Source organism: Pelecanus crispus, chromosome Z (assembly GCF_030463565.1).
Source record: "Pelecanus crispus isolate bPelCri1 chromosome Z, bPelCri1.pri, whole genome shotgun sequence".
Taxonomy (NCBI): Eukaryota; Metazoa; Chordata; class Aves; order Pelecaniformes; family Pelecanidae; genus Pelecanus; species Pelecanus crispus.
This window is the reverse complement of record NC_134676.1, coordinates 13,910,533-13,926,421: the sequence shown is the minus strand read 5'-3', so window position 1 is coordinate 13,926,421 and position 15,889 is coordinate 13,910,533. Positions and strand designations below refer to the sequence as shown.

General features: G+C 39.0%; 1 protein-coding gene across 1 annotated transcript; it reads left to right on the top strand.

Annotated features, from left to right (window-relative positions):
* Window positions 1-444: 444 nt before the first annotated feature.
* Window positions 445-15,570, top strand: C1QTNF3 (C1q and TNF related 3). The gene is made up of 6 exons (XM_075727044.1): window positions 445-732; window positions 5,760-5,871; window positions 8,479-8,633; window positions 12,275-12,404; window positions 13,905-14,004; window positions 15,411-15,570. The coding sequence occupies exons 1-6, from the start codon at window positions 445-447 to the stop codon at window positions 15,568-15,570; spliced, it is 945 nt and encodes a 314-aa protein (XP_075583159.1).
* The last annotated feature ends 319 nt before the right edge of the window (window positions 15,571-15,889 follow it).

Sequence of the window (15,889 nt, the reverse complement as noted above, 5' to 3'; positions counted from 1 at the left end):
TGAATTCACAGCCTTTCCATGTCTAATCAAGGAGCATAAACCATTAGCCACATGTTCTCCATTTCCATCACATTTTTTCACACTTAAACAAAAACATGCCAAAGAAAAGGTGATACATTTTTTAATACCCTCAAATAGGAACCGTGGGAGTCCGTTAAATGCTGTGGTCATTTCCAGCATACAAATCAATTTTCCTTGTGGTGGTGAAGTGGTGAATAATGCCTGGTTTGTTTAAAGGAGCATGACTGATTTTGGATGAAGGATCCTGTCACTTTGGCATTTTCAGTTTTATTTATTGCACACAACCGTATAAAACCTGGTACTAGTCTCAGTGCCAGGCTCACTAGTGGAAAAGCTGAAAGGACCACATAACTCCTGGTGCAGCAAAGAGGTTCTCCTCCTGCAAGGCATTTGCTGGACTCCTGAAAAATTATTTTGAATAACATGGCAGAGAAGGATTTCATCAATTGGCATCTACTGGCTTTATTTTTTCTTCCATTTTGCCTGTGTCAAGATGAATACATGGAGGTGAGCAGAAGATCTTATAAACCAGTGGCCAAAGTATTGCAAAGTCACCACCAGACTGGCCATAAAGGTTCCAGAAGCAGGGAAATATTGAAACAGCGGAGTCAACTTATAGAGTGGACTGTTGATAATAGCACTTCTACAGACCAAAAAGTCCTGAGACCAGAGGTAGATGATGTAGAACTGACTACCTCAGATAGAGTCCAGGTACTCTGAATTAATCTTCCTAAGATATCTTTAAAGCTAATGAGATCTTTTTATTTTTTTTGCTAAGATTATTAGACATATATTTATGAAATTATTTTTATTAAAACTGTGTATTGGTCTGTATCCTGCTCGTTGCTTTATAGGATCTTCTAATGAGCTAGTAGAACCAGCAGTGGTTGGGGACATTGGTTTCAACATAGACAGCAGCCCTTTATTTTGCTGAAACTCTGATCCTGTGCAATCATATATTCTGATATACAGTCTCTTAATTATTTCAAGGTATTACTTATTTTATGTATGAAAGTTGTAGATTCTGTTAACTCATTTGGGTGTGAAGGAAAATTACAGAATTTATAGAGGTATTTGGAAAGATTCAATTATAACCCAATTATGATTATAAAGAGAATAACTTTACTTGAAAATTATGTATATAAAGTATATTCTTTTGAGCTTGAGACAAGCATAATGAAATTCTGAGTGTTCAAAAATCATATTCTAGGGAATAGCTTGAAAAAAACAGGTATTAATGCAATGAGTAGATTTAATAATATATATCAACTTGACAGTTTCAGAGGAAAAAAACTCGGAATGAAACTCTAAATCATCTGTAGTATATGCATTTTAAACTGGGAATCTTTTTATGCCTTTTACATGGTATTTTAGATATTATAGTCATTAGTTCACAGCAAAGGGAAAATGGCATAATGGGATTATACATAAAATATTGCAGTCCAAATTTAAAAGGAAAAATCTGAAGGGCAGAAGATGAAGCTTTTTCTAGCACTAGGCAAAACAAAATTCTACTCAAATGAAGTTTTTGTTGATTTTTTTAAGAAACAATAAGAACATGACTGTTTTGTTCCTATTGCTGATATAAATGTTTCAGTCCTGTATAGTTCATCTGTTATCAATTGTTTTTTAAAACTCTTTCAATCAAACTATGATATTCTGAATTCCAAAAATCATGGACATACAGACAAGTGTTGAATAATAACCTACTTCATGATAAGCAGAGAGATTTGATTTTAATCCTGTCCTAGGCTTGAAGAACAGAAACACATCCAAGTATGGGAGTAGGTTTAATACACCACTATATTCCCTGTATTTAAATTTCATAGTGCTTTGCATTTCATATTTCTTGGGCAGGAGTTATATGTTCCTCCAGTGCACTCGGCAAAATAGATACTTAATTGTAGGTATGTTAAATTGCACTTGCAGTACATGAACAGCGTAAACCATCAGGTATATAGTCCAATGAGCCAGCTAGTGTGTGCATACCTCTTTACTGCAGAGAGAATTGTGCAGCTGCATACTACAGCCCATGTATTATTGGTACTTAAAGAAGATTTGCCTTTAACTCAATATCAATTTCAGGTAATGCAGGTTTTAATACAAAATTACAACTTTTTTAGGGGTCAAACTCTCCCTCATAGAAAGTGTCACTGTGTTTGGGGTGCATGTGTCTCTCATCAGAGAGATTAATGCAATATGTTTGGAGTTGCCTGCTGGGGGAAGAGGCTGTGACATTAAAACTGAGCCCAGCAAGTCTGAGTACAGCTGATGGCAGTCATTTACCTGCCAGACCCTCTCTAAGAAGCAATCTCTGCTGGGGAAATGATGCAATTTTTGGCTTACTGAAATGAAATGGAGCACTAGCAGATGCATGACAGGGATAATCCATCACAGAGTGGCTGACGCAATAGGTATTTTCCATCTCTAGACTCCAGGCAGAGGAGGAACAAAGGTGGCATGGACATGTTTTAATTAATGTCAAAACTCTCTATTCCCCTTGAGCCATCTGAAAGCTGTTTCATCCCTAAGTCCCTACTTTCTTGGTTATCTTAGCTCTGGCTTGAGAATTTCATCCTCTTGCTAAAGTGTTTTAATGGTCCCACTCCCTGTTGTGGAATAAAGACAATAGCATTGGCTGTACTGGGTACAAGGCCAGTTTCCATGCTGTTGGTAACTTAAATAAAATAAAATAAAATGTGCATTTCTCAAACGCAGGAGATCTTGGTGACTGGGGAGAGCCATGCCAGACACATTCTTCCTTTTCAGGTTGCTCTTTGTACCCCTAAACCTACTGGTGTTTTACCCTGAATTTTGGCAATTTTCATTTGTTTAATTCTTTGCTAGAGAACGGGCATGGAGGGCCTTAGTGCCCACAGAGACATGCTATTTTGCATTCAGAATAGGAGCCAAGAATGGTGGGTGTACATTAGTTGTCTTCTGCACTGTCTTAGACAATATGTCAGAAAACCATAAAATTAATAAGGAATTGAAAAAGGGCTGGGTCTCCAATTATAATTTTGCAGCTTTAAGTTAATGGAATTCTATAGACCATCAGCTGCATAGAACTGTCTCCTACATACTAAATCACAGGAAATTCAGCAAATAACCTCAGAAATATTTCCAGTTTTCTATCTGTATTAGGACATCAATGTGGCAGATGCATTTCACAAGCTCCTAAATCATATTCATGCTCTGAGAGCAATGCCAAAAATTCATTGTGCTATAAAATTTATGTGCAAATGGCGGTGTAGGACATCTTTGGCAAGTAGGTTGTAATTAATCTCTTTGCCCCATTTGAGTGTAATTTTACTTCAGGAACAGGTTTTTCCTTTAAATGTACTTTTCATTAATTTCTCTGTTTTTAGAGATTAAAAGAGTAGCCTGAATATTCATTGTTCTTGGCAGCTGACTGTGAACATTTTTTTCCTTGTAGTCAAAGGATCAGTAAAGATAATAAGTCAATAGTACTTTATGACTTGCATAAGTAGTTATTTTGAAGTCAGTGGAACAGTTTTCATACAGCCAGGCTGGCAGGACTTGCCTCATTTCATACATAATAACCTGCTGAGCTTTTTGAGAGGGAAATGCCACATAGAGTTTGGTTATGACTAGCACTAGTATCTATTTTATGATAACATAGCTGGTTAGCTAATAATGTCATTCAGGATTTCAGTGCATTGGGTAAAAGACCAAATCTTACTGGCACAGAGAGAGATTCACATGCAGTCCAGTTTGTTGGATTCATGCCTCCCCTTTCCTATAATCCACAGTTCTAAGTCTTTGGATATTTCTAGGCTGATATGACTTATTTGCTCTTATAGTTTGCCCTCTCATTTAACACAAATATGAAGCACTATCAAAAAAGAGCTGGAGATTTTAATCTCCGTGCAACACTCAATATTAGCATTTCAGGTGATGCAAAATACTTGTGCAATTCCAGTCCTCTTGTACTTGGCTCTCCTTCAAGGACTGAAAATGAGCATGAAAGCAGGGCTACTTCTTCTCTCATATTAGGAAAGCTTTAAATAGTGTATCTGGTGATTGTCAGTTATGTTCTTCATAACAACTGGGATAGACAAAACAGCAAGAAACATAAAAACAGGCTCTCCAGGAACAGACAGGCCAACAGGCAAAACTCATTTTTCTCATAAAATATAGACCTTATCCAGAACTAAGGTAAAAAGCATAGTATTGACCAAAACCCCATAAATATGAAGCTCTTCTGCCCATTGGCAAGTCTTAACATTTCCATAACTCTTTGAATATGAAGCATATTTGTTGAGCTGTCAGGTAAGCCTTCATTCCCATGGTAGCTCCACTGTTGGCGATTCCAGTTGGAGAGGGCATGCGCCTGTCCCATTGAGGAGTTGCAGTATTTTGGTGGCATGAAAGGTGTTTTCTGTATCCATAAACATAAACTCCCAAGGCTCTTGAAATTAGTGAATTCGGGGGGTGTAGTTGGTATTGTTCAAAACACAGGCAGAAAGCTTTAGTGTTTAAGATCAAGCCAGCTGATGACCTTAAGGGCAGGAACACAGCACATTTGTATGTTTATTTGGCAGCTCCCATCCCACCAGAAGCTAATTTTCTGCTGTTAAACCAACAGATCTGCATTAGGCAAGTAATTTGAGGATGATAAAGAGAAGTGGAAAGAAAGGGAAGGAAGACAAACAGTAGAAAGAGTAGAGAAAAGTAGCAGTTGGACTGGTGTAACTACTGCCCTCCAGAATTTGAGAACTGCAGATTTGCACCTCAGGATAATAGCAAAGAATTGTAGGGAAAAAGAAACAAAGACAGACAAATGAGAGGGAGGTAGAGAAATAAAATCAAACCCTGGACCTCTACCTCAGCTGACCCATCGGAAGATTTGCAACTGCTAAATAATAGCAAGAGCCTAGTTAGAAAATCAGCCAGGTTTGAATGAGACTCCATTAGTATAAACACAATAATTTGGGAAAGAAAAGCACTGAAACAAAACTATTATCAAACTATTATTACAGGAGCGGAGCTGTGTATAATAAACTCATTAGTTTATTTATGCTGCTGTATTAGTTTCAGTATATAAACAGGTTTTCACAGTTACACACCCACAACTATAAATAATCAAATGTCCATAACACCAGGTGTTGTGATCAGTTCAAATTTTTGTCATGTATCTTGGCACTTTTTTAGGTTCTCCCAACTTTAGTAGCCTGTGAATATATAAGTCTGAGGCCATGAACAGGAATATGCTGCACAGATGTTTCTGAACATCTCCTTCAGGTGGTCCAGCACAGTTTTCTTTATGTTTAATGGAGGATAGTTCATTGCTGAAGGTCAAATGAAGTCCCTTGTGTCCTACCTCTTGTTGTACATAGGCTTGTTTGTCAAGAAAGGTCAGCTGAAATGTGGGATCAGTGAAAAGCAGGATAGGAACCTGACTGAAATATTCATCTAACTTTCATTACTTGGTATTATTTTATTTTCAAAACCTTCACTATTTGACAGGACAAGTTGGGTTTTTTTAATATTCATATAGTTCTTAGAACACTTGAAGAGCTATTCCCTTAAATCTTCCAAAAATAACATCTTCAGGGACAACCCAAGTATGGGAGAATTCAGCCCAGATAAGAAGTGTTTTGAAAACTTAGCAAATATATAAGCAGAGAATATATAATGAAGACCCTGTAACTGACATGCATATGATTGATGCTCTCCATGAATGAGCTATTTAAAGCTTATTTTTGTGCACATAGCCCCCACAAACTGGACCGCAAAATCCAGACTGTAGTTCCTGCTGCCGTGGTGACTTTGGAGTTCGACTCTACCAAGGGCCCCCAGGACCTCCCGGGCCCCCTGGGATGCCAGGTAAAGATGAAGTTTAATTGATTTTTTGATCAGTCTAATTACAGGCTATAAATTACAGGCTATTCTATGAAATATCAGAGAATGGTCCAAACATCAGTATTTGGGGACAGATTCAGAAACAAGTTTTTCTGTAATTTCTGGGGAAACAGAGATTTTCAGTTAGACTCTAAAGTCTTCTCCAGTGAAAATCCATTTGTTATTAAAATTCAGCTTTCACAAATTCATACTGAAAGTAATCTCATTACATTTCTAGGGCAAATTGGTCTCTCTTCTTAAAGTAGCATGAAGCTTCCATTAAAGTTGGAAGAACTTGTTCCCTGCAGTTGATTCTTGCCATCACCTTTGAATATCCAGCTATGCTATTGTGTACTGTATTCAGGAGGTTTTTTTACCTAGCATACTGCCAGCCAATATTTTCCAGAGACACACAGGCTTCTGTTCTCTCATAGAAATTTCTTCTTTTCCTTCTTCCTTCTTGTCTTCTATAACAAAAAGTACCTTATTTTTCCATTAAAAATGCACACAGAAAACCAGGATACACAAGACAAGGGTATACTTTGATCTGATAATTGGTATGGAAAAAGTAGAGCCCAGAGAAGGGAAAAAGGCAGTTAGTTGCGTGTTGGTGTAAGTTTGTTACAGCAGCTACCTTCAGGGATTTGAAAATTGCCATTCCTAAAGCAGATGTATAATGTAAATTAATATGTCACTGACTGACAGATTTGTCTCATCTTCAAAAGCTTAGAACTTCTGTTATCACAATAAACATATAATTTCATAATTCTTCTGTCTCACAAAAGTACTGACAGTAATAGACATGACAGATAACCATACACAAAAAAAATAATGTAATGATATTTGGTACAAGCAGTTTACAGTAACAGTTAAATCTGACTGTTATGAAGTTAAATCTGAGTGAATGAGTTGTTTCAAGAACTAGCTTCAGTGGGCAAAATACTGAAATAAATTGTTACTTGGACATACTTTGGGTATTAGGCAAAATTAGGTCATAGGCATATTTGGTATTGGCCTGCTGTAAGCTGTTCATGCATCAACCTTTTATAAAAATACTATTGACCATTACAGCAGTAAGAGAAATCTAATGGTGAGGCCTCTTGTGCAGAAATATTGCATTACATATTAACAAATTGTTGGTTTCTTAGAAGTGGTACACAATTTTGTGTTAGACCCACACTTTGAAGGATGCAGTGGACATACTGGGACACAGCCCAGTCCCAGCTTTGCCCTTTCCTCATGCGAGGATGTATCTCAGTCACACTTGCTTGTCACCACAGGATGCCACAAATGTATGGCTGACAGCAGCCTTCTGCACCCTGGAATTTCTCTGTCTCCTTCATCTGCTGTATTTCATATCATTGTGCCTGTAAGGGGAACGACAACAGCTACTTTTCCCTTGATTGAATTAAATGTTGCTTGCAGACTTCTGTTCTGAACTGGTAGAGAAGTAGTTCTGGCTTTACATGAAGGATTATTCTTGTTATTTTTAAGAGCTATTGATTTCTCTATCCAAACAAAAATTTGCTTAATTTCTTCCACCATTAGCTTCCTTGTTTGAAGTAAATTTTTTTCTCAATATAAAACTCTGAAGAATCACTTAATCATTAGATTTGATCTCAAACAACACTGTTGTTCTTGTAAATTTGTAACAGAGTGACTAATCAGAGAACAAGCAGAGTGGCAAAGAATCTAATTTCAAGTCAGGTAGAATTAGAACAATGATGACACTAATTAATCCCCTGAGTAATTAACTGAAAGGTCAGGCTTTTGCTTCAGGTAGGCATAATAATTGCTCAGTGATTCTACCCAACTGTAAAATTTTGTCAGTCTCATAGATGTTTGCTCAGTAATTTCCTCAGTAAACATCAGGAAGTAAGTAATACTGCAGGTGCAGGAATATGTTTTTATAATGACCCCTTTTACAAGAAGCCACCTCAGAAAAGCTTCATTGTAAAAATTTTGTCTTTCTTTAAATCTAGGAACATTCAACCAATCAAGCCCTTCAAGCTAACCAGCACCCCGAGAATGTACACTCTCCTGTTTTTGGCAGAGATGGGTCATTTAGTTTGTTTAAGGCTACAGCCGTTCTTCATTTGCATAGACATGTTTCAAAGATAGCAAAATGTTATTCAGAATTATCTTATCCTATCGTAATAAACTTAAATTATCAGGAAATAAGTTTTTACACAAAATGAAAAGCAAAAGTGCTTATGCAGGCTAGCTGGTATGTGTCAATAGGCCGTAGCTTTCGCTTTCCTTGAGCCTCACGTCTGCTGAGGTCTTGTGCTTGCACATCTCCCCAACAATGCAGTAACTTGAGACATTGGCAGTTTATACAGCAACACCAAGAAAGCATGAGAGTTAACTCTTAAACATCAATCTACATCCTTCTGGAAACTTGCTCATCAAAACCTTCACCTTCAGCATAACCACACAGCTGTTTCTGATCCATCACGTTCAATCTGGTTTTTATGGTAGTGAAAAGTCCATGTGTTGCAAACTCGTGGAAAAGGACCCTGTCACAGTTATCTGTTAAAATATATTATATGAAATTATTTAAAATAAACAGAAAGCTCTGTTTCCTTTAAGGAAATCATGGAAACAATGGAAATAATGGAGCAACTGGCCAGGAAGGAGCCAAAGGCGAGAAAGGAGACAAAGGAGATATGGGACCGAGGGGAGAGCGTGGCCATCATGGACCCAAAGGAGAGAAGGGTTACCCTGGGATTCCCCCAGAGCTGCAGGTACAAAATCTCTGGCTTGTGTTGGCTGCAGCAGTTCTCAGGTTATGGTTTTCTTCTCTGAAAAACAGAACCTACCTACTGTAAGATACTTAAGAAGCAAATCCCTCTGTAAATTAATACAGTAAGACATGTATATACCCCTTGTCATGACTGACAAATGTGCTCTGACATCTTTTCCTGGAAAAGAAAGACATCATGGCTTAGTCTTTCTTTAGAGTAAGAATCCAGCTAAGAAATGAGCAGGAAGAAACATATATGGTTCCCTTTCAGGGCAGAAAGCCAGTATATGGGTCATTAAAGGAGAATAGGAGGGAGACTATCATTTTTCTATCAAGCTGTATCACATATATAACTGTGCTTCCTATGGCATATGAAATGAGTAAAGGAGCGACTCAGGCCCATGCTTCTCAGGTTAGTCAGGCTTTGTGAGATTCTCAGACACATATGTAGCCAGCACCTCAAAGTATGGGGTCAAAACCTCTGAGTGCAGACACAAGTCCTCTGGTTTTGAAAAATCCCCCTCAGTAGCTATCTGTGGTTTTATATGTCTAGATACCTTAAGTAAGTTGAGAAGCATGTAGGTTCTGCCTATGAATGAACTACCCAAAAGCCAGATGAGCATTAAAACACGGGTTCAAGCCTGAGCTGGTAAGCTCTGCTGAGGGATGGGATATATTTGTTTGGGCTCAACACTGTGTTGGTGTAGTCCCATAGCTTTTGCATCAGAGCTTCTTCATGTCCCAGGAATCTGGCAGATGGCAGAGAGCTTATATATATATATATATATATATATATATAAAAGATATATATGTATATATCTGTATACACATATATACCTGCAGTACAGCAGAGACATGGTATAGTCCTGTTCTTAAGACTACCGAAAGTAAGGGACTTGGATAACTAAGACCCTTGATTGCTGTTGCAAAGGGGATTTAAAAGAGTTGTCCACACTGTACACTGCAGTGTAGCAATATACAACCAGTTCATCTGCAATAGCAGGAAGACTTGACTATCTCTATGATGTAGCGCAGCTAGGGTGCTAAAGGCAAGACTTAGATGCATGACAAGCCTTTGAGATGTATCCCTCCTAGTCTCCAGCTGCCACTGTGGAAGGGGTTTCTGTAGGTCAGATCAGCCAGCCCCGTGCAGGGGAATCCTAGAGCACTTCAGATAGCACTAGGTGTGTTTGCGTGGGCAAGTGATTGAGGTCAGATTCAGCTCCAGAGAGACTACAGGTGAGGGAAGCATCTAAGCTCCCATTACAATTACTGAGGATCTAGAAGAGCAACTCAGCTTAGTCTGACAATCGCGGCTGCTTTTGGGGAAATGGGACTGCAGACAGCACAGAGTATATAGATCTCCAGAAACTGTAAGGGAGTTTACATCCTCACTCACACGTACACACTTTAATGGAAGTGTCTTAGTCTTGATCTGATTCGTACCCCTCACACCAAGTTCACCACAGAAGGGACGAAATAGGATATAGCAAACACACACAAAAAGAAATCCCACTTCCAAACACTCTGACTACGTTGAAACTGAAGTTCTGGTCTATTTACAGATCTATACCTTTTAACTGAAGGATACTATTTCCCAATAACAGTCATTCATATATGTTTTATATATATATGTCATAATAGGCATGCAAATTAACAGCAAAATCAACCATACAACCAATGTGTGCAGTGTGCGAAAATGGGTTTGGATTTCTTGGCATTGTGTATATTTGAATTCTCCACCATGAAGACGGGATAACTGCACAGAATAACATTCACAATGAAAATATCTTCCAAAATTACTGGAATTTTGTAATAAAGCAGAATTATTTTAGTATTTTTAAAGAATTAACTGGAATTAACATTATAGCTGAATATCTTAAAACTATATTTGTTGTAATTAACTTCAACATAAACCCTTTTGCAATTTTAAAATGAGCTTTCAGCATTTTTTTTCTTACATAAAGGTAGTGGTAGTAATTTAATTAAAAACTGAATAATGAAAGAAGATTAATAACAAAAGCTCATATTGCAGTACCTATTTCCAAGTAAAATTCCATCACTATTTTTAACAGATGTGTTTAAAAATTCCTTACACAGTATAGCATACCATTTCTTGTTAACATCATGCTTAAGAATTTTAGAGTGGGGGTAGGTAGAAGAGAAAAAACTTTTGAATGCAATACTGTTTTAAGTACAGGATTATTTTGAAAGACTTGGCGTGTCCATGTTGATCTGCTACTTCGAAATGATACCTGGGGAGAAAGGACATCTTTTTTAACTCTTCTGATCAGCCCAAGAAAAGTAGCTTGGCGTCAAAGGGAATGTGAAATGGAATCTAGACAAAAAGCAATAAATTCCATCAAGCTGCCATTGCAGCTGCTTTCCTTTAACACATGATGAACTTTGATGTGATCCTGGCTGAGAAGCAAGAAGTTAACAATTTGCCATCATAGAAAACACGTTCATGCAGGGATAAGGAAAATGAGCCCAAGCTTTCAGCTCACATCTGGAGCTCCTCAAATTTCTGAGCAGATGGCTAATGATTTCCATTGTTGGATCCAGACTTGCATTTGATTTTGCCTGTTCTGGTTTTGTTCGCATTTGGATCTGAAATCAAAAGAAGTTTGGGGTGGGTTTTTTTGATACCAGCATAGCCGGAATCTCACAAAAAATGTCATTTTTGTGAGGGGCTGTAACAACTGTAATTGAACACTTCTCATCTAAGTAGTTAAGAGATAGAGATAAAATGCCAAGTCACTATGTGACCTTCTAGCATCCAGGTGCAGCAATTCTGCCTGTACCCTGTTTACTGACAGTCAGATGGGGGGATCACAGACTCACAGAGGAGATAACCCACTTTTCTGCCCATGCAAGTTGGCAGGGTCGTTCCCTGGTATCTTGCTAAGGGTAATTTGAATTGTCCAATGTGGGAGGTTTTGTGTTGCTTCCTATGAAACATTTTCCATAGCCAAGATGTCTCACTGCAAGAAGTGTAACATGAAGTTGAAGCACAGTTTTCACTTTATTATTTTCCTCTTCTGGTCTCCACCACCCTCTGTTGTTGTGACTGAGGGTACAGGGCAACTGGTAAGAGAGAAAAAGCACTGGATGTTGAGTCCCAGCACCTGCACTTCTAGAGGACCTCTAATAAAAATGCTTAATCTATCTCTGAAGGTAGTTAGCAAGAAACACTAATGTGTATGGATTACCAAGCATTATTTATTACACGCACTCAGTTAAAAGCAATATCCAGTCTGAATGCATTGGGGAATACATAAAAAATAATTAAATCACTTTTGTCACCATCCATTTCAATACCAGATTTCTGTTGCATCATTCTAGAGAGCCTTAAAAGTAAATAAAATCCCAAACGAAGGTCCTGACCTGCAAACACTTGCCCATACACTTACTTTTACAGTCATGAATAGTCCAATTGTATGTAAGAAGCCTAGTCCTCTTCTAGTTTCATTCAATGGGAGTTTTGTTTCTGGAGTTTAATGGCCTTGGAGCAGGCCCTAGAAGAACATCTCTGTTGGGAAAATAAACAGACCACAAATACAGGGAAAAATTCCATAGCTGTTTCCTCTACACATGTGCATTTTGTGAACCACTGCCTGAATAGGAACTTCATTTTTGCAGGTTGCATTCATGGCTTCCATGGCTACTCATTTCAGCAACCAGAACAGTGGGATCATCTTCAGTAGTGTTGAAACCAACGTTGGGAATTTTTTTGATGTCATGACTGGGAGATTTGGTGCTCCAGTGAATGGTGAGTGTTTGCAAAACAAAATAATGCAATTCTGGGAGCTACAGGGAGAAGTATAGTCAATAACGATGAGAAACTGGTTAACTGCCCTTGCACAAGGCACTGATGAGACTTGCTCTGCATAGCTCTTGCTACCTATTTTCAGAAAAAAAGAAACTGGAAATTGAGCAAGCCAAGAGAGGGCTTGCCAGCCAGTGAGACTACTGCTGGCACAAAGGCAGGAGGAAGAGGAATGGCCAGAGCTGGGGAGGGAGCAGGACCATCTGCTTTGAGACCTTTAGCCCTTCAGCCACTGTGATGAGATAACCATGGCCTTGATGTTGCAGCAACAGCAGCAGCAGCTTCTTCACAGTTGCCTCCTCCTGCCGCCAGTCACTCTCCTCATCCCCATCTTCCCTCATGCCAGTTCAGCTGTGAGCTGGCCTACAACAGATGTGTGGCTGGAAATGAGGCATTACAGGTTTTCCTGAGTTATTTTCCAGCTGCATCAATCCCTCATCATACGCAGCTGTGGCATGGGAAGAACAATAGGAGATGGAGGAGGCAGGGCCATAACCAAAAACACATCTAAGCAAAACCTGACACCACCTTCCTTCACTTGGCCTTTCTCACCCTGCCATTTATTTACTCACTGCTGTAGGAGATTATATTAAATTAAATAAAAGTCAGGCCATCCAAGCTTGCTGTAACACATCTTACTGACAGTTAAGGGGGGGCGTCCTCACAGCTGCTTCCTCTTGAGGTTAATGTATATGTGGATGTCAATAAACTTTGAACCACAATGATTTAATGACTTTGATGCAAACTCCAAACTCCCATTGCAGGGTCAATGCTACAGACTTACTGTTCAGGAACCAGGAGCTTGTCTTCCCACCTGGGAGAGTCTTGCAGAACTCATGATACATAACATGGTTGCACTGACAACACTGTTGGCATCTTTCAGACAGAGAAAGAGCTAAAAAGAAAAAGGGTGATGGTAAGGGTGTGTTGTGCAAGAAGAGAAAGTGGTGGCTATGTCCGCATTGTTCAGGATGCGGTATGGCCAGGTGAGCAGCAGTGGGTGCTGCTAAAATGACTCGTACCCTGCCTGACCTGGGAGACATGCAGTCTGTCTGACAGCCTCTGAGGCTGAGCCCTGGCTGGCCTGGAGGCTGCCTTTTTGGGAGAAGGCAGGAGCAAGAAGGTAAGGAAAAAAAGGTGAGAGAGGGGTCACTAGACTCAGCCTCTGGGAAATTCCCCTTTTAGTGAGAAGGAAGGGATGAGCGGTCCTGCCATGTTCAAAACCAGACATTTTTCTGGATCAGGCTGTGGCTGACCCCCTGCCATATGCAGAATAAAAATTTATCAGATTTTGGCACACTATAAGCAGAAGTAAAATACCCACTGACAACTGGAAGGTCATTTTGGCCTCAGTTGTTATGTTTTCTAAGCAAGAAGCACAAGTCTGTAGCATGACTACCTCCCTCTATGAAGCAAACACGTTGTATTTGGTAATCTTTTCAGGGGTGTATTTCTTCACCTTCAATATGATGAAACATGAAGATGTGGAGGAAGTGTACGTGTACCTGATGCATAATGGTAATACAGTTTTCAGCTTATATAGGTAAGTGAAAGACATTTTAATGCAAAAGACATGTTTGCACAGATGTGATAGCTTGCTCGCATTTCAAGAAACATGAAATTGTTCATTTTTTGAAGGAATTCTGTAGGGTAAAATAACCAACAAAGAAAAACTATTGTATTTTGTCCTCCTCAACTTGCAAATTTGGATCATACCTGCCACAGATCCTGGACCGAAAATTCAGCCTTGATCACAAGCTCAGGGGAAAGGAATTAACATGGCAAGTCAGGGTTGGAGTCCAGTGGTAACATGCTGTCATTCTGCTAAAACATATCTTCATCCTCATTTTGCCTGTCAGACTAGTAAAAGTTTTGTTAAGGATTAGGGGAGAGAAATTTACTTTAAAGGTGGAGAACACTTGAACTGCAGTAGTAAGGATAAGTAAGAAGCAAAGGTCCTCCATTTACAGGCTTTGTTATCATTAGCACACTTGGAATAAAAAGTTCCTGAACTCTTTATGTTAGCTGAAGGATCATCAAGAACAGGACTCACTTCTAGCTTACCAACTTCTATAAGGACCAGGTCAAGAAGCTTGTAGGCAGATGGATAGCTGAAAAAAATATGTTCGGAAAAAAATATTATTTCTTTAATACCAACCCGGGGTCTGATGCCAAAACCAAGCTTCTCTCCTGAGCCTGAATAAACAGACACAAAAGCTTAGATTGATCACACTGGTTTTTAGGCACTTAGATGATAGCAGGTTCATTTAAGTTGTCAAGGTTTCTTCAACAGCCAGTACCTGAAGCACCACCAAAGGGTGCTTCACTCCCAACAGGTCTTTCCTGCAAAAGAAAAAGTTCTGAATTTTTTTCCCCTGAAGCACTGATGTCAGAAAAGGCAACAGGTGGAAGAAAGGGAACCAACACTCACGTAAAGCCAGCAGGTTAGCCCACATCGAACACACCTACATTCCAACAAAAGGCCTCAGGATAGAGTAAGCCGCCTGTCTCTGCCCACTGCCTGTGCGGGGAGCACTGGGGCACAGCTCACATGAGACTCCTGACATGGAGGCATTTAAAATTAGCTGGGATGAACCCAAGGAAAAAAGAACATCACAGGAAATCTGGAGTGTTGTGATGAATGAGCAGAGTTTTATTTTAAAGAACAAATTTGTTCCTGTGCCCTGGAAAAAAATACGTAAGTTAAACTTCCAGAATTTCAGAAAGGAATGAAATTATGCAGTTAGGTAAGGTGCAAAATTTGACTAGGAGATCAAATGCAGAAAGATGCCCAAATTTCCTCATAAAGCTGAAAAGATGTTGGCAAGCTCTTCAAGGAAGTTTTGCTCAGGATAACAATGTGCTTTCTTGGATTCTTTTATTTTAAAGTTGTTTGCTTGATCATTTTTGAGAAACAAAAAGCTGACTTGTTAAAATATTCATCCTTAGCTATGAATCAAAAGGGAAAGCAGACACTTCAGGAAACAGTGCAGTGCTAAAACTTGCCAAGGGAGATGAAGTTTGGCTGCGAATGGGAAATGGAGCCCTCCACGGGGACCATCAACGCTTCTCTACCTTTGCTGGGTTTCTTCTTTTTGAAACCAAGTAAAAAAAGAAACCACCCAATAGAGGAAACTTCTGTTTTGGAACTGGTATTTTTCTCTGGACTGTGGAATAGCATTACCAACATTGAAAGATCAACAAGGCTTGTTTTGATGCAATGAGTTTCTATTTGTATATCAGACATGAGCTAAGTAACATTGGGTAGTTGACACACTTACAGATTCACAGAAGATGTATTGTCATCTGGGTTGTATCTAGTGAATCATTAAATGTTGCTATTGCTCTTTTCTCTGAAGTCACTGAAAAACAAAGGAAAAGGAGTTTAAACAATTTGGAGCAGTTTGCGCAATAAAGTAAATTTTGTC